Source organism: Coffea arabica, chromosome 10c, assembly GCF_036785885.1.
Source record: "Coffea arabica cultivar ET-39 chromosome 10c, Coffea Arabica ET-39 HiFi, whole genome shotgun sequence".
NCBI lineage: Eukaryota > Viridiplantae > Streptophyta > Magnoliopsida > Gentianales > Rubiaceae > Coffea > Coffea arabica.
The window spans coordinates 47756552-47774877 of NC_092329.1; the positions used below are offsets into that span (position 1 = coordinate 47756552).

Here is an 18326-nt window from a genome sequence, read left to right on the forward strand (position 1 = left end):
GAAAGAAAATCATGCCTAGAAATTAAGAAAATTTTCGGGTTCTCACATGAAAGTTATTAAAAAAACAGAAAAGAGAAATAGAAAATCATTAAATAGAGAATATTAAGTTGTTTAATTAGATAAGAATTTTGAATATAATTAATAAGCAATGGTAGATTTGGTAGATAAGATAAGGTAGTTGAAGTAATTCTATTGATTCTTATCAGAATTAAGCATTCAGTTAGGATTCTTGTGCTGAAAAAAATAAACACAAGTTCAACACTACTTAACAAATTCAGCAAATAAATTTTCATTTATCAAACACTCAAAACATCTGAATATCTGAACCTTTGTATTCCAAGTCTTGCTCCGAAAGGGTACCTCTGTTTTTATTTTTTTTGGGCTAATATTTTTTCGAAGGAAATTCTTAAGTGCAAAATCGAAATTGACACATACTAATATGGATTCCTTATTCAAATCCAACATTTTTAATTCCTTTTTAAGTTACTGCTTACCTGCCTGATTTGGATGTTGAGTAGATATTTTGCTATTTTTTCAGGGGAAATAATAGGTCAAAGAGTTGTTATAAAGGACAAAGGGGATTATGATATGACCAATTGTATACAATTCTTACATAGGGAAAGCTTGGAGAAAATTTCTTGGAAATTCTAAACTTTGTAGTATAGGATCACAAGGTTTGCTCGAGCAACACAATGGTCATTATTACAATTTTGTAGTGTTGGTTTGGTAGGTTGATCATGGCATGACTTAATTGCAACTGTGGAGGGTACTTCACCAAGATTGTACTTTCTTGCTAATTTAAATCAATCAAGGAGAAGATTTTTGTTAATCAAGTAGATAAATTAGGTATTGTAGTTCTAAAGACATTGAGTTGTAAATTTTTGCCAATTGAAGGATAGCTATAGAATGGAGTTTGAATCATAGAATTGTTTGTACTTTCTGATTCTTTGCACTAGTTAGATACTTTTGTTTCCTTTTGGAAAGTTTACATTATATTACTAAGGGGCTCCTCAAGTTATGTACTATTATTTTCTACATCAATGGAAGGTTATAAATTTTACCCAAAAAAACCAAACAAATACATTGAGTTGAGGGATCCCAGCTAAAATTGTTTAAATATTAGTAGCAGAAGCAAAGTTAAGATGATAGAAGTTGGACAGTCAAAATAACCTTTTAAGCCTGTAAATGACTTAGCAGTCTTAATTTATCCTAGGAAGGTGTCATTCTTGCAGTATGACTCTAGGTAGATGTGCCATGTCTGGAATTGATCAAGCTTTAACTAGTGATCTAGTAATTAATCATTTAGCATATAATAAATTCTTAATTGTGACTTGATCCATCTTTTTTGTTGTAAGATATTTGTATGTAATTGCCAATAAGAAAGCTCTTTCTTTGTTCTACATATATTTGTTAATCAGAACCTGTTTCGGTTTGTATATGAATTGAATTAGTTGCTATGTGGCCCTAATAATTTAATCAATTAGAAGTTGCTAAATGTGACATAAAGAACTGCAATTGGCTGGCTCCTCAAGTTCTTACTATCATGCTCCTGCATGAAAAGGTTTGTGGGCAAAATAAACGAAGCCTAGAATATAGCATTTATTTATTTAGTAATTTTATTGGAGTTAGGGTCTTAGTAATTTTACAATTTAGTAATTGGTGTCATATTAGCTAATATCTCGTGTGAATTGTTTCGTGTTGACCAAGTCTGATAAGCTATAAATAGAAAATTAGTTAGAGAATGGCAGATCATAAATAGGACATTAATTAGAGGTGAGCATTAATTGAAGTAGGTTCTTAAGAAATAGGGCATTAAGTAAAGTATTCTCTTAAGAGAGTCCAAGCATTAATTGAAATTTTTTCTTGAAAGAGTCCTCAGAATTTTAAGAAAGCCTATGAGTTATTGAGACTTTAAGAGAGTTTAGAGATTAATCTTTGATCTTTTCGAAACTGTCTTCTTTATTTTGAGATAGTAATAGTATTACAAGTTGAGTTATTCATTTTCTTCCCTCTCACATATTTCGTTCGTGGGTGATTTAATGCCTCTAGTTTATAATCTTGCACGTTATTATAGCTAGAACTAAAAGTTTGAGTCCTACAATTTTTACTTGACTATCGTATTAGCTTAGTTTGTACTTCACAAGGGCTTCTTTCTATGAGGTGATACGTACATCACGTCAATTTCCAAGTTTGATATTACTTTCTTTTAACGAACAATATGGTGACAACAGTTCGTTTTAGTTGACAACGTTGTTGTATTAACACAGTAAAGATTTTATGTGCGGGTCGTATTGTTTGGATAGAGTATTATTCCAAATAATTATTTAGAAAAATTACTGTAGTAGTCTATTAGTTACGAGAGGACTTTTAAAAATTTTTTTATTTTATTATCAGGTTCAAATCCTGTACCTAATAATTGGGAATGAGAAGGATGTGCATCAATGTATTCTCTGTACACTGAATTACTTATAGTACACCGAATTACTTTTTAATGTTAAAAGTATTTTTAAGGCATTTAGTGGATATTATTCTATAAAATTAGAAATGTAACTTTTGGTATTAAAAGTAGTTTTAGCAAAAGCTTAAATTTGATAATTTTAAAATAACTTTTGTGTTTTAAAAAAAATAAAACATTAAATTTAATCATTTTATCATATATTATGAACTAAATAAAGAGATAAATATATTTTAAAAACTTTAAATTATACATTATCCAATACAATAAGTTTTTGTTGAACTATGTATCCAAAAACATAGTTAAAAGCACTTAAGCACTTAATAAGTGTTTTTATTATAAGTTTTATTAGTGAAATACTTTTCAATAAACTACTGCAACCTCAAACGGATCATAAGAATAAAAGCAAAAATTTTCAAAAGCTTGAGAGAGGATCCTATTGTTAGTGAGAATTGGCAAAAGGGGTGAACAAGAAGTAGTGGTGTATATACGTGATTTGCGCTTTTGCTTTTTTGGAGTAAAACAAAGTAAAGAAGGGAAGAGCCAACACCCTTTTGGGCTATTGGTACTACCAAGACATTTAAGTCTCGGTGAGGGTGGGAGGTCAAGGGTCTTGCCACTTAATTATGGCTATCACTTTTAAGTGGCTTTCTTCAATGGAATTTGCCGTCGGCTTCCCTCCCTATAGATTATATTAGAGTAGATTATACAAATGTTATTGTTATAGAAAAAAAAAAAGAGTAAAGAAGGAAAGAAACAAGAGTCACAATCCCGGTTAAAGCAATAAAAATGGAACACAACAAGACTAGACTGCACAAAATCACACACAATACCAGCAGGTGAAGCAAATTACCCGACTACTTACTAAACTTTTGGAATAGTAGGGTTTTGGTTACTTAAATTTTAAAAGCATGTATCTACTAATCAAATTATCAAAAATATAAATTTTGAATTATTCCGTCTGCTTCTACCGTCAAATTAGTCTGTCTGATGTAAGGATTTGCACTAATCACGAGGCATAACGGTGAAAACACACAAACGATTAGATCCAAAATCTATACTTTTGATAGTTTAGTAAATAAATATATATTTTTAAAAGTTATCATTCGAAAAGTTTAATTGGTAATCGGGTAATTTGCTCCCAGCTGGATGATAGGGAAAGGTGGGGGAATTTTAGTAACTTGTAAGTATCTAGAAAATATCTGTTGCAATTCTATTCCATGCATTACATTAGAAGCATGGCCGTAGTAGGTGGTGGAGCCAACAAACAAAGAAAGGTATCATGCCTCGATGAGCCGAAGCACCGCCACCGTCAGAACTCAGAACTGAACTTGGGACATAATCTACAGTGAAAGACAGACAAACACGCAAAGACAAACGTCTCTTCTTCATCATAATCACGATTGGCAACAAGGATACCGTACCACTGCTGCCTAGTGGACTAAAGGAAGGAAGCGTTAGAGATTTTCTTCTTATTATATGGTATATTTCTTACGTAATTCACAATATGGATGCCGTACTGCTACTATCTAGTGGACTAGTGGTGGACTACCGAAGCTACTGTTGGGATTTTCTTGTAGTTACACAGTTAGCATATTTTTCAACTAATTCGATGTGTACCCATATAATTTTGTTTTTTTTTTTTTCCTGTGGTAACATTTCGTGTAAAGGGACAACGAGTATATAAATTTGATTAGATCAAATAGGCACTTTGGTTTTTTCTTTAGATTATTTTTCACTGCAGGTGTGGGCGGAGTTTAAACCCTCGATCTACAGTTTTTTTTTAGTGATCACTGAGCTTTTATTGCATGTGTAAATTTTATTAATTATTATATTTTTTAATCATTTTTTTATTTCATGTACATCAAAAAATTTCGTAAAAATAGCAATTCAAATGGTTCAAAAAAACATACAATATTCGTACACAACCATGGTTCGAAGTCTCGGCCGAGACCGAGACGACTCGGCCGAGTCATCATCGTCTCGGCCCCTACCGATACGATACCGTGACGAAACGATACCAAAATACTTGACTCGCCGAGAAATCGGCCGAGTCGTCCCCGCGACGGATTGACTCGGCCGAGTCACTCCGAGTTATCCCGAGTCAAGACGAGAAATCAGCCGAGTCACACCGCGACGGATTGACTTGGCCATTTCTTTTGCTATTTTTTAATTATTTTTATTTAGCATACTTTTTTATATTATTAACAATTTTTAGAATATTAAATACTTTAAAATTGACGTCTCACCGAAACCGGCGATCGATATTCCGAGACCGATGTGGAACGTTTCAGGCCGCGACCGCGACCGCGACTTTGAACCATGTACACAGCTGCACAAAATCTAACCGTGGCTGTCCCAATCTGGTACCTAGTTATCCCCAGCTTACAAGCACTGAAAAAAGAAATGGAAACTCAAACACTAGTTACTCGTTCAAATCACTCCCTCCTATTCCTTCCCACGAAAAGCAGGGTAAATTTTCTTTGATTTATTTCTTTTTTGGGTTATGTTACTGACTCAATTCTCTCTGCTTCTTCCTCACCAGTCACCAGGTCCTCAATATAAATATCTGCCTCTTCATCTTTCCCCATCAGCTCTCTTCAATTCCTTACTGAAAGTTGATTAATTTAGATGCCATGAAGCCCAGTTTACTTTTGGTAGTGGCGTGTTGCTTGGCAGCACAACTGTTTGATGCTGCAAATGCTGCTTCAGCTGTGGGAGATCCCGGAATGAGAAGAGATGAGCTGAGGGTAGCATTTGAAGCTTGGAATTTCTGCAATGAAGTTGGAAACGAGGAGGCCCCTGGCATGGGTAGCCCAAGAGCTGCCGATTGCTTTCATATCTCCTCCAGTAAGCCTCCCAACCAACCCATAAAGTTTCCCTTGTAGATGTGATACTGATAACTACACTTGCATTGAAAGATCGGATTTAATTACTACTAGTAGTTACTACATTAATACTGTAAAGCATCAAATTCTGTAACGTTTTCTGTTTCATTTTGTCAATGGATTTAACCTTGTCATGCCGTTGTTGATCAATCTTTTCCGTGGTTGGTAAAATTAGATGGTTCCTTGATCCACAAAGTGACTGAGGTTGACAACAAGCTGGGAGTCGGGAAACCATTCCCTGGTTTGCCAGAAAAGGCTCTGAATGATCCAAATCTCTACGCAGTGGAGAAAGAGCTGTACCTGGGCTCCCTGTGTGAGGTTGCAGACCATACCGCCCCAACAAAACCTTGGCAGTTTTGGATGATTATGCTCAAGAATGGAAACTACGACACGAGATCCGGGCTTTGTCCCAAGAATGGCGAGAAGGTACCACCTTTCATTTCAGGGCAGTTTCCATGTTTCGGGAAGGGATGCATGAACCAACCGTTGTTGTACCATCAGCCCACCGCTGTAGTCACCTCAGAAAATGGGATCAAAACCATGAAAGGAGGTTTTAGTGGCACCTATGATTTGGTTCCTTTCCCTCCTCCCTTTGGGATTGGTACTCTTGGTGATTCTTCTCTGAATTCTTACTTTGAGGTGGTTTGGGAGAAGAAAGTTGGCGATGGTGGGAGTTGGATATTCAGACACAAACTCAGGACCACTAAATTCTACCCCTGGCTGATGTTGTACCTACGAGCTGATGCAACCAAAGGCTTCTCTTGTGGATACCATTATGATTCCAGAGGAATGCTCAAAATTGTAAGTCTACCACATTCTCATCCCCCAAGTCTCAACCAGAATAATGTTTCCAAAAAGTGCGTTTGGTTAATCATGATTTGCACCCAAAAAAAAAAAAATCAAACATTATTCAACTTGCATCGTAAACGGGGGGAAGGGGTGAGTCGAGTGGTACCGAAAAGCGCGAGTATAAGTAAAAAATTTTGAATTTAAATTTTTTTATCTACGCTTAACAAATACGTTTCAAAAAATATTACAATATTATTCTAAATAATTTTTTTACAAATAATCTCCTATTCAAATACATGTATTTAAAAAAAGAAGTAGAAGAAGAAGAAGAAGAATTCCGATTGGCCAATACCAAAATTAGGATGAGTGAATGGAAAGTGGTCCAACTTTAGGTCACCGGCCAAATGATTTTTGAGAAGGAATCCATGAACTTTTTGGGGCAAATGATTAAACTTGTTTGACTTGGTGCTCCCGAGAAACACGAAATAAAAAGTAATTCACTTGACCGACAAACTAGTACTCACACCTCTACCCATGCTTGCGCTATTAGCTGTGATGGAGCCACTGATTTTGGCGGCTTTTGGTTATAGGAAACATCTGTGTTTGGATAATTGTTTAGAGCAAAATTTAGCACCCCTACTATAAGTCTACAAATGTGTGTGCAAAATGATAAGAAAAAAATGATTAAAAAACATGTTTAAAAATTATAAAAATTATGTATTTATGCTATATATTTTTGTTTTGTTTGCTTGATTTTCCAATTTTGATATTTGAAAGTAAAAAATTTTGATCCACATTTCCATATCCACAAGATTATTCTCATCACAGTATGGTTCAAACGAAACAAGAGTAACCGTGAAGTTGATAAAACAACAATATTGAGTAATTTTTTTTTATAATAAGCTATATTAAGTAGTAAATCAAAATATACACCAATAAACTATAGTAGTACGGGGGAGGGATGGATTGAATGATTAAGGGGGAAGGAATGTAAATGAGGTCTCAGGTTGGATCCCTCCCACTTACTATATAAACATAAATATAGTACTATAGCAAAAAAAAAAAAAGAAGAATAATTAACATCTTCTAGGAGAGAAAAGGAATAAAATATACATCAAACATTTTAAAATAACTATATCTAATAGCCTCAAATGTCTGTTATACATCATGAATCCAAACGCACAAAGTGTAAAAGAAAACGAGTCCTTTGTATAAAATAAAAAAAAAGGATGTATATGTAGAATCAAATACTTGAATTCAATTTGTCATGGATAAAAAGTGAGACAATTTATTGAAAAGCGTGCATAATTTAGTTATTAAGAGTTTTTTCCTGAGAATATGAACAAAATTTTACAAGGGAGTACCTTATACTAAAGCATGTAATTAGAGGTTGAATTTGGTACATCAACAAATTAAATAGCCCGCCAAAAAAATCTTCAAAGAAAGAACAATGGAATTTTGTCAAAATGTGTAGGTGGGGCAAAAGAAAGATTTCAATACAAAATTCTCAAAATTTTCTGTGATCAAAAAAGTTTCTCGAAAGGTTGGGGTCAACTGGCCCCTAATCTGTCTGCCACTGACTGCTGGGCTACATTTTGATCTTTAATTAACTTGTCTTGCCCAAAAAAAATTTTTTTTTTCCCAAATTCTTCCTCCAGACCTTTCTCAACCGAAACCAAACAAAAGCTCCTCAAGACATGCAGATTAATATGGATGTGTTCTGTAGTGCCGCATGTTCTAGGATTCAAATCATTGGTCACCCATGTTTGTGCTAAAAATGATGCCAATCTTTCAAGCCAGAATGAGAATGAGTAGTATTTTTTGTTGATGACATTTTGTCTGTGGATCAGCTTCCAGAGTCCCCTGACTTCAAGGTGAAATTGACCCTTGACATCAAGCAAGGGGGAGGACCCAAGAGCCAGTTCTACTTGATGGACATAGGGAGCTGCTGGAAAAATGACGGCCGTCCTTGCGACGGGGATGTGCTCACCGATGTCACGAGATACAGCGAGATGATCATCAACCCAGAAACTCAAGCATGGTGCAGCCCTGCAAGCATGAACAGATGCCCTCCATACCACATCACTCCAAACAACATCAAGATCCTAAGAAATGACACAGCTCACTTTCCTTACTCGGCTTATCACTATTACTGTGCTCCTGGAAATGCCCGTTTCCTGGAATTCCCCGACAGTACTTGTGATCCTTATAGTAATCCACAGGCACAGGAACTGGTTCAGTTGCTCCCGCACCCCGTATGGGCCGAGTACGGCTATCCAAGTAAACGAGGGGAGGGTTGGGTGGGAGATGGGAGAACTTGGGAGCTCAATGTTGGTGCGCTCTCCAGTAGACTTTACTTCTATCAGGTCAGCAATTATGCTAACCTTCTCCAGCTGCGCGTTTCTGTCATATGTGAATGACCATGATCATGGTTCTGCAGGATCCAGGTACCCGTCCAGCTAGAAGAATATGGACATCATTGGATGTGGGAACTGAAATTTTTGTTAGTAACAAGGAAGAAGTTGCAGAATGGACTCTCAGCGACTTTGATGTCATTCTGACTTCCCAACCACCTTCATCTGCATAACACTATATCCAAGCTACGCCCAGATATTACCCTAGCACAACATAGCTCTTTGTCCAGCAGCTTTCCTCTACTAATGAAGCTAACAGAAAATAAGTATTTACAGAGATACAATGAGAAGAGGAGGTGGAAGGCACCTCGACCATTAACCATATTGTAGATCACATGATTTTTCGTTGCTAGAAATAAAAATTTCCAGAAAATTTTGTGTTAAATGTGAAGATCTAAAGAGCTCTCTAATCTATTTGAATTTACATAGTGTAGCGTGTTAGCCCTTTGGTTCCTACCAGTTGAATAAGTTATGGACCCTCCATTACCATGTCCTGAAAGTAGGTGTAGTAGTGGGCACATAATTGTAACATGAGTTGTAGTCCATTACCTATGAAGCCAAACTCATTTGCCAGAATGCTGCTTGTCATGTAGCATGCACATGGTATTTGAACATGACATGAAGTCCCTCTAATATTGTACTCCAGAATGCTTGTTATGCGAGAGAGACAGGGAAGGTGGTTATCTGCTGTAACTGGTAATTCAATTCACAGTTAAAATTCCAATAGAAGCTAACAAAAACCTATCAGTCTAGTCTAGTGAATAGCATTCAGAGATGGTACAAGGAAAACTCTGAAAGTTTGGCTCCACAAATTGACGGAAAAATCAGACACCACTTTGTGGAAGCTTTTATAACACAACCTGCTCTGCTCACAGCCTCTGCATCCTTTGGAAAGATAAAATGTCTCAGTTGATGTAAGACAAAGTGTAGTAAAACCAAATCATTAATCAAGAACTTTGTTTATAATGTATGTATTCAGTTCATGCTACCATTCTGAATTAACCCCAATACACTAACAGACAGGGGTTTCAGGGAATCTCCAGCACTCAACTATACTGATGTATCTATGTGGCCCATGAGACTTAATTTTGAAAAGGAAAGGATTCAGCATATCATCCCTCTCCAATAGCAGGCTCTAAGTTTAGCTTTAGCCCATGAGCTAAATTAGCTTCTTAACAGTATAAATGTTTGCAGTGCTTCTTCACTTTCCTGACAATGGGTGATATAAACCCTAAACACAAACAAGATATGAACCATTTTGTTCCTTGCAACAAAACCTGGCTAAATATACTGTGGAGTGAATATTGAAGCAGATTACTTCTTCTGGAAAGATGAAATAAACCATCAAGAGTGAACAGAGCTAAAAGATGCAATAGCTTCCATTTCCTGCTGCAAAAGTAGAGCATCAATGAAAGTATCCAAACCCTGGCCCTGCATTATCTCATCCATAGAATGACTAGCGATGCCAACGCGGTGATCAGTAACCCGCCCTTGAGGAAAGTTGTATGTCCGAATACGTTCTGAGCGGTCTCCACTACCAATCTGTTCAGCATGTGAACATTAAAATATTACTGGAAACTGTCAATCAAGTGACGTCAATTTACCAGTTTGCTATGAATAGAATCCATACCTGCTCCAATCGAAGCTTTGATCGGAATGAGTGAGCTCTTGATCTTTCCATTTCATATAACTTTGCACACAGCACTTTAAGTGCTTTACTCTTGTTCTAGCAAGAGATTCCAAAATGAAAATTTTAAGAAAAATCACTGAACATAAGCATCAAGAAACAAATTGCAGCAAGAGTATACTCATACAACTTGTTCCTAAAGCCATAATTAAAGATAACCAATAGCAGTTATCCATCCAACCAAGAAAACATTCATATCAGAGAAATATAAAAAACTAATTCTTTTCATGTGATTGACAAAACTTAAGAGATTTTTTCAGTAGATACTTTGATCAGTTGGTGGAATATTGGCAATTTGAGGTAAAAACTCAATTCACATAGCCATGGAAGTAACAACTCTTGGAGAAAAAAATAAAAAGGCCTACAAGCTAAGCATCTGTGTCCCTCTTGCTCCATTTGGAAAAACAACTAAAAGAGGGGGATTCAAGAAAAATAATCTATTCTAAAGCAGCAAGATTACAACTAAACAGTTCCTCTTCTATATTCAAGTTAATGAAGAGCCAAATTAGAAGTGCAGTCACCATTCTAGCATCTACAACATACGAGGCATAATTATTAGACCCTATATGGACCTGAAATCACAAGAAAGAATAGGTCAATGAGCAACTGGTAAAACTGTTCAGGCAATTAATCCCACCATGTTTGCATGGATAAATTGGAGAAAGAATAACGACACGATTATAGTGTTGCATCAAAGCAAAGACTCCGCGACAAAATACATGTACTCAATATCTATACCTCTTAATCTCTTATTTGGCATTAGAGTTATTACCCATTATAGTTTGAAGACACATTAGGATTAGATCGGGTCAGTTACCATGTGTTGAGACCGTTCATCTTGTATGGCAACTGTCAACCCAGATGGAATGTGAGTGATCCTAACAGCACTGTTAGTTGTATTAGCATGCTGACCCCCTGAACCACCAGATCTATATGTATCGATTCTCAAGTCTTCATTCCTCAGCTGCACATCTACCTGCAAGAATAGTTAAAAATAGAACTATAAAAGCCTATCATTTCAAGCTTAGTCTTTGCAAATTTAATCATATGAAACACCAGAAACATGTGAACATATGGCACAACAGAGTTTTCCCTTCTCTTGCTAAAACTCTCCTACCTGATCTGCCTGAGGAAGTATTGCAACAGATACAGCACTTGTATGCACACGTCCAGATTTTTCTGTCACAGGAACTCGCTAAAAAAAGGCATATCAGTAAGCTTTCAGAGAAGGACCAAAATTCACAACTATAAATGGAGAGCTGCAACCTGCACTCTATGAATTCCACTTTCAAATTTTAATTTCCCATAAACACCAACTCCAGATATTGCTGCACTAGCCTCCTGGAAAGAGCCAGCACATGTCAAAAGGACTTTTATACAGACATATATGGGAAAGTTGGCAAAACATAACAAACACATGGGGCATTTTGGATACTACCAAAGATGGTATATTGCTATCAGGATAAACACACATCAGGATATCTACCAAAGATGGGATATTACTATCAAAAAAAGCAAGGAAAAATGGACCTTGTATCCTTTAAGATCAGACTCTGCCACATCTAGCACGTCAAACCTCCAACCATTCTGCTGGGCATATTTATCATACCTGATATAAGAAAATGTCAGAACAGCAAAAGTATTTCTGTATCCAAGACAATTAATCATGTCATATTACAAAAACTCACATTTTAAAAATGTCAACTGCAAACAGAGAAGCCTCCTCTCCTCCAGTCCCTAAAATAGACTTTGTAAATAATACTCACATTATCCTATTCCAAATGCACTCAATCCATATACAGAAAAGAGAAGAGAAATGCAACTTCAAAAGAAAGCCCCATTTTTAACTGTACCTGCTCTTACTTCCAATATGCAGTCACGTTCATCTGCATCATCCTTGGGAAGTAGATGTTTAAGGAGGAGACATTGTAGTCTCTTCTCTTCTTCCATGGCTTGGCTCAGTTCTTCGGAAGCCATCTCTTTCATGTCTCTATCATCTTGACACTCAGTTATCACCAACTTCAAATCCTTAATCTCCTATCAGAAATGGGAGGGGGAAGAGAGAACAGGGTAACGAAAAGGAAATGCATTGCGAACAAAAGAAGAAGTCAAGGTCCACTACAAGGAATGTGTTAGAAGCATGTAATGGTATCTGTAACAAAAATAAAGTAAAATAAAATAAAGTAACCAGAAAGACCAGAGATGGTGGTTATAAGCAATCCAAGAGGAAAAAGAGACCAAAAAATTAGAAGAAATGACAGAGAATAATGTTTCAGCCCTGGACTAATCGCTTTCAAAGAATAGCCAATGAACAGAAACAATACCAAATTTTCCTTGCTTTCGCTTCTTTTCTGTTCTATTCTTTCCAACTTCCATAATTACAAAGAAAATGAAACTCTGATTGTTTTGTCTCCCAAACTCAAAAACAAGGGAAAAATTCTCTCTCATCAACCTTTTCTTTTTCCTTTTACTTCCCTTCTTAGACACCAATACAAAAGCTAAGCCTTACATGCTTTGTATCTATAGAGATTCCCTAAAGAGGTGATAGTCTTTTCCAGCTTGTTGAATGTACATAGTCAGACATCATCCAAGCAGCTGCCTATAGAACAAATCAACCTTACCTTTTGTTTGGCCCTCAATTGATTAATAAGATCTAGTGAATGTCTGAGCTTGCGGAGCTCCTTATTTGCCGTTGAATATTCTGCTGGTGAGGCTTCTGGCTGTCTTAAACCAAAAGGCAGGAATTAAATCAAGAAAACAGAATCTGCCATATAACATGAATTAAAGTGGATTTGCCTCAAAGCAAGAACATAGTACTAGAAGAGAAGATCATCAGAACCAGCACTAGCTTTGTGCTGACAGAAAGCTCATAACCAAAGAGAGGCACAAGCATTTGAGCACGATTCTGTTTATCGAACTTCCTTTACAACAGACGACAGTACTTTATAATTTAACCCAAAAAAAAAACCAAAAGATAAAAGACCCTCAGGTGCTTGTTTACACAGAATACAAATAAGCGAGGAATTAGATAATAACATTGGAAGAATACTGAGGTAAAATAACCTGATTTATGAGGCCCATAAGATAACAACTCCTCTGCTCAATAGCTGACAATCTTTGCTCCATAATCTTGACAAGATCAATAGATAATTGAGGTTGTGTTTCTGCCAATTCGAAACCAAAGAAAAACCAAATTGAGTCGTCCCAAAATTGGAAAAACGAAGATTAAGGGTCTGTTTGTTTGGACTGAAAATATGCTGGAAAATATTTTCAGGAAATTCTGGTGTTTGGCAGCCAAAAAGATTGGGAAAATTTTTTCCCGTGGAAAATCTTTTGCGCAATCAGGAGGAAAATGACTTCTGCATCTGTTGTGCTGAAGTTATTTTCCAATAACTCTCAGAGCTCATCAACCTCACGATCCCTTTAAGAGGGAAAAATTTGAGAGCTCATCAGTCTCATGATCCTTTACTAAACCGAAAATTTTCAGATCATGACTGAAAATTATCTATTGTGCCTAACCTAGACCTACAGCCGCCTCCCCCACCACCACCACAAAGACGCCTCCCCATCTTCATTATCTATCTTAGTACTATTTGTAAGCATCAGTGAAGTGCTTCATCTGATAGAACTCTATCAATGATAAGGATCTCATTCTGATGCAATTTCCATTGACATAGCGATTAGGCAATTAGTATGAGCTGTAATGGTAATGGGTTTGCGATACTATGGATTTCCTGATCATGGAGTATGATCTAATTTTTTGGAATTTGAAGTATTTGGATTGGGGTGATGAATTGATATAGGTGTGGATGGGAGTTCTGGTTGTTGGCAGAAGGAAACTGACAAATCTTTGAGGGGAACATTCTTTGTGGGTTTTGGCTGCAAGTATTATTTTTCAAAAGTGCACCAAACACCTGAAAATGAAGGGAAATAATTTTTTTTCCTATGAAGATGGTTTTCACTGAAAATATTTTCCTTGGCAAAAAATTTTACACTAAAACAAACGGACCCTAAATATCCATCAACTGCCACCATGAATCAAAGTCGAGAAAAATTGAGGTATTCTCTCAATTCTACCAAAATGTAATCGAATCAAGCATAAGTTTGCGATCAGAACAGATATGCATAGAACATATAACATGGTCTGGACCTTTATCCTTCTTGTAGGTTCTTCAGGATTTCAGGATTCTTGCATTAGATTAACAGTTTAAAACAGGGAAATTGTATTGTAATTGCTTGATCATGCGGATGATCTACTCCTAGCTTTTTCCTCATTGCATAAAAGGAAAGTTAGATAAATATACAAAATGAGTCTAATCTAATCAAAAATCAGCACAACGAACACGGGGGTTATCACTGAATTAATGGCTCCAACACCTATAATGAGTACAGAAGAATGATTGTGTCTAGAACAAAAACAGCAGGAACTTATGTCTACTAAACATTTTATAGTCCAAAAATACTGTATTAATAGGATACCAATAAAAAATGAAAAGGATAATGAAGAAGCAGCAAACCAGTGGTGGTGGAATATGAGCGGAGGAAATTCAGCACGGAGGACCTCTCCGGCGCCGGCGCCCTGGAGGATTGCATCCTACTAGCTCCATTCTTAAGCTTAAGGACTTGTAATTTGCATGAACAGCAAGAAGAAGATCCGAACTCTTTCAATGCCCAAACCAGAAATTGATTGTTCCGCCAAAACCAAAATCTCCTTCCATTTCCCATTAGATTTTCCGTTTTAACGGTTTGTCTTTTTTTTTAAGGTGTTCAAAGTAGTAGGGGATTAGCTTGCTGTTTCCCCTTGTTAACTTAATACTACTATATCCTAATTGGGCAATGCGACCGGTCCCAAGCCCAAGCCCTACAAATATTTTTTTTTTAAATTTTCATATAAACATAATATATAAGTGTCAACCATAATTCAATTATATTGACTTGTCTAAATCCGTCCACTAATAGGTGAACTTGGGTATGCAATGAATTTTGAATAGATGTAAATAGGTATCCAATTAAACCTATTTAATTGGTAAATAGTAGATTGACTCGACTCACCCATTTAAACTCTTTTAAAAATAATTATACATCTAAATACAAATTTTAGTAGGTGTTAAGCAAATAAATTTGAATTTTTTACCAATCTAATAACGATAAAATGTCAGAATTTTTTATCAAACAACATGCAAAAAAATAAAAAAAAAAGTAAATTTTCAAGTGAGTTATAAATGGGTAATTGGGTATATCAATACCCATTTATTAAATGGATATATATGGATTGACCTAACTATACCCATTATCCATTTATATCTGTTGAAACCCGTCCGAATCACCTATTTTAACACCTCTATTTATATAAGATTCTTCTAATCGAATATGGGCTACAATGATTGCCAGGCTAACGATCTAAGAGCTGTCACGACCAAGACAGTTGTCCATGTCACTCATGATATTTCCTTTATCCTACCAATTGCTATTCTTCCACCTCCTAACCATATTTTTCCAATTCATGACCTATTTCATTATCATTTCAAAAGTTTTTGCCAAATCCAAGGTCAAATTTTTTATAAGTGGGATCGACGTAAAATTTTATAAAATTTTGCATCTTTGAAATTTTTCTATAAATATCTACTGAAATTTTTTTTCAAAAACTCCTAATATGTTCCTAAAAAGAACCATCCAAACACATCCTTGTTTATTTGAGTTCATCTCAATAGAATTTATTTACTATATAACTCATCTTCAAATATTATACACACACACACACACATACACACACACACACATATATATATGTATGTGTAGCCCATGCATGCACGTGTGGATATATCAAAAACATATTTTATATGCGTCTAAATTTAGTAAACAAAAAAGAAGTTAACATTAGTCAAAACTATGGTTCAATGTTAACAGAATCTAGATAAGAAATTAATGAGAGTACACAGTATCATATGAATCTCTAGAATGAAAATATTTTCTCTTATATGTAAGAGCATCCACAACAATGTATAATCGGGGGTGTAATGCCCCACATTACACCGCTTCAATGTGAAGCCGTGTCATGGAGATTACACGCACAATACTGATGATGCGCGTCACGGAAGATGTTATGGGACCCAAACGGCATGACAACACCAGCAAACGTCCAAATAGCAAAAATGAGATAGCATTTTACTTGGTCATTTTTTGAAACATTTTACAACGGTCATTTTTGGAGCCAGCTATTTTACAACGGCCTTTTTTTACAACGGCTATATTTTAGCAATGGATAATTTATTTTACTTCCTATAAACACATAAAGTAATTTTTTTTATTTCACTTCACAATCTTCTACTCCATTATCTTTCATACTCCCTTATTCATTATTTTCAATCTCTTTACATAATTTTATAAATTTTAGTATTTTATCATTATGGATGAGAATCTTAGTAGCTTTAGAGATATGTTAAATAGTCCAAATATTGAAAATTCATCTGCTTCACAAAATCAAAACCACCAAAATTTTCAAAATTCACCAGATTTGCCAAATTATCCATTTTCAATTCCAAATTACCCAAATTTACCCAATCCATCAAATTTCCAAAATCCACCACATTTTCCATATCAAATTCCCATGTATCCGTCACTTAATTATTTTAATCCTTCTATGGGAAATCACTATACACCGGGGTATGATAACCTTGGTATGGGTTGTGAAGGCTCAACGACTCTGTCGGAGATAAGGAAGGATTTTGATTTCGCCAGTCAACAAGATAATGCAATACCAACAGAGTCAATTTCAGATTCTCAATTTCCGCCGTATTCAACACAACGTGAGGTAGAAAATATAAATCTCACAAATGAGGCGGTGGAAAAACCTGACGGTAAACGTGTTCCATGGAGTGTGGATGATGACAAGATGCTTGCAAGTGCTTGGCTCACAATTTCAAATTGCAGCATTGTGGATAACTCTCAAAAAGAAGAGAGTTTTTGGAAACGAGTCGTCGACTGCTTCAATGAGAATCGGAAATCTGGACCACCACGAAAATATAAAACAGTGAAATCACATTGGCATTGGTTGAGTAGGATGGTTAATGAGTTCAACCAACATTACAACAGATTGGTCGGCGAACATCATAGCGGGTGGAATCATGACCAGATCAAGCAACACGCACGTGAGCTATTTCATCAGAATAATAACAAGCATTTTTTACATGAACATGTGTGGGTGTTGTTGAAAAATGATCCAAAGTGGAAGGTAAATGCTCCTATGCAGCGTTCTTCAAAAAAGATAAGGACTAATGAAAACGGGGCATACACTTCTTCATCCAATGTGGATTCAAATTTTGACATCGATGATAATGAAGCACGTGAAGTTCACCCACCTGGTCAAAAAGCATCAAAGAAGGGAAAGAGAAAGGCAAAATCAAAGGTGAATGAGGAAAATGTAAGTGGGGAATTTGATCAAATCCGAAAAATGTTGATACAGCAAAAAGAAGAAAAATTGCAAGCTATGGAAAACTTGGCAAATAAGTTAGAAAGTTATAATTTTCGAAGTGATTACAAAATCTTACTCAAGGATACCACGAGCATGACCGATCAGCAGCTTCGAATTCATGAGCAAATGTGCTCCATCCTAAAAGCCAAATATAATATTTCTTAGTCTATTTTTAATTTTATTTTACTATATGTAATTGTTAAATTTATATTTGAGTTTTTAATAGTTTATTTGTAATATTACTTATAATTTCATGTCATTTATGTTATTTGGAAATAAAATTTTAAAGTTCACCATTTTAATTTTATTATGAAAATTAGCCGTTACAAAAATAGCCATCAGAAAACTAGCTGTTGGAAAATTAGCCGTTGGAAAAATAGCCATTGAAAAACTAGCCGTTATAACACTAGCACTATATATGTATTGGCAAGATGCAATACATTGGCACCAAATACTCAACACACTCAAAAAATGTCTCAATATCCTAATATCTCTCTTATAGAAGAAATTAAAAAGTTTTTAGTCGATGAAATGATGGATGACATTGATGATCAAATTATGAAGATGTTGGAGCAATGGCAAATGCAACATACATCTTCAAGTCGTAACATCCGTCCACACA

At 35.6% G+C, this 18326-nt stretch overlaps 3 protein-coding genes across 6 annotated transcripts; 2 read left to right on the forward strand and 1 right to left on the reverse strand.

The window, feature by feature from the left end:
- Nucleotides 1-4867: 4867 nt before the first annotated feature.
- On the forward strand, nt 4868-8931 carry LOC113714505 (uncharacterized). The gene is made up of 4 exons (XM_027238383.2): nt 4868-5305; nt 5519-6144; nt 7983-8498; nt 8573-8931. The coding sequence occupies exons 1-4, from the start codon at nt 5092-5094 to the stop codon at nt 8717-8719; spliced, it is 1503 nt and encodes a 500-aa protein (XP_027094184.1). The 5' UTR covers nt 4868-5091; the 3' UTR covers nt 8720-8931.
- A 281-nt stretch (nt 8932-9212) lies between these two features.
- LOC113714506 (peptide chain release factor 1, mitochondrial) lies at nt 9213-15094 on the reverse strand. Of its 4 annotated transcripts, none has more exons than XR_011822394.1 (12): nt 14751-15094; nt 13297-13397; nt 12855-12953; nt 12087-12270; nt 11922-11970; nt 11764-11842; nt 11500-11574; nt 11351-11428; nt 11051-11209; nt 10177-10272; nt 9824-10088; nt 9213-9431 (listed from the first exon to the last, which is right to left on the reverse strand). XR_011822394.1 is itself a non-coding variant. In XM_072069011.1 (12 exons), exons 1-11 carry the CDS (start codon nt 14956-14958, stop codon nt 9891-9893), a joined length of 1326 nt encoding a protein of 441 aa, XP_071925112.1. In that variant the 5' UTR covers nt 14959-15094; the 3' UTR covers nt 9213-9431; nt 9865-9890. The 4 variants fall into 4 exon arrangements, 3 of the variants coding, with proteins under 3 accessions (XP_071925112.1, XP_027094186.2, XP_027094185.2); XM_072069011.1 differs by having other exon boundaries at nt 9865-10088; XM_027238385.2 differs by lacking the exon at nt 9213-9431 and having other exon boundaries at nt 9474-10088; nt 12087-12267.
- Nucleotides 15095-16873: 1779 nt separating this feature from the next.
- LOC113714145 (glutathione S-transferase T3-like) lies at nt 16874-17869 on the forward strand. Its single transcript, XM_027237940.1, has one exon. It carries the CDS (start codon nt 16874-16876, stop codon nt 17867-17869), a length of 996 nt encoding a protein of 331 aa, XP_027093741.1.
- The last annotated feature ends 457 nt before the right edge of the window (nt 17870-18326 follow it).

Coding starts and splice junctions, on each gene's coding strand:
- LOC113714505 (XM_027238383.2), top strand. CDS start 5,092: ATGAAGCCCAGTTTACTTTTGGTAGTGGCGTGTTGCTTGGCAGCACAA. Junction 6,145..7,982: donor CCAGAGGAATGCTCAAAATT/GTAAGTCTACCA, acceptor TCTGTGGATCAG/CTTCCAGAGTCCCCTGACTT. Junction 8,499..8,572: donor GTAGACTTTACTTCTATCAG/GTCAGCAATTAT, acceptor ATGGTTCTGCAG/GATCCAGGTACCCGTCCAGC.
- LOC113714506 (XM_072069011.1), bottom strand. CDS start 14,958: ATGGGAAATGGAAGGAGATTTTGGTTTTGGCGGAACAATCAATTTCTG. Junction 12,954..13,296: donor TTATGGGCCTCATAAATCAG/GTTATTTTACCT, acceptor GGTTTAAGACAG/CCAGAAGCCTCACCAGCAGA. Junction 10,089..10,176: donor CAAAGCTTCGATTGGAGCAG/GTATGGATTCTA, acceptor CATGCTGAACAG/ATTGGTAGTGGAGACCGCTC.
- LOC113714145 (XM_027237940.1), top strand. CDS start 16,874: ATGGGAAATCACTATACACCGGGGTATGATAACCTTGGTATGGGTTGT.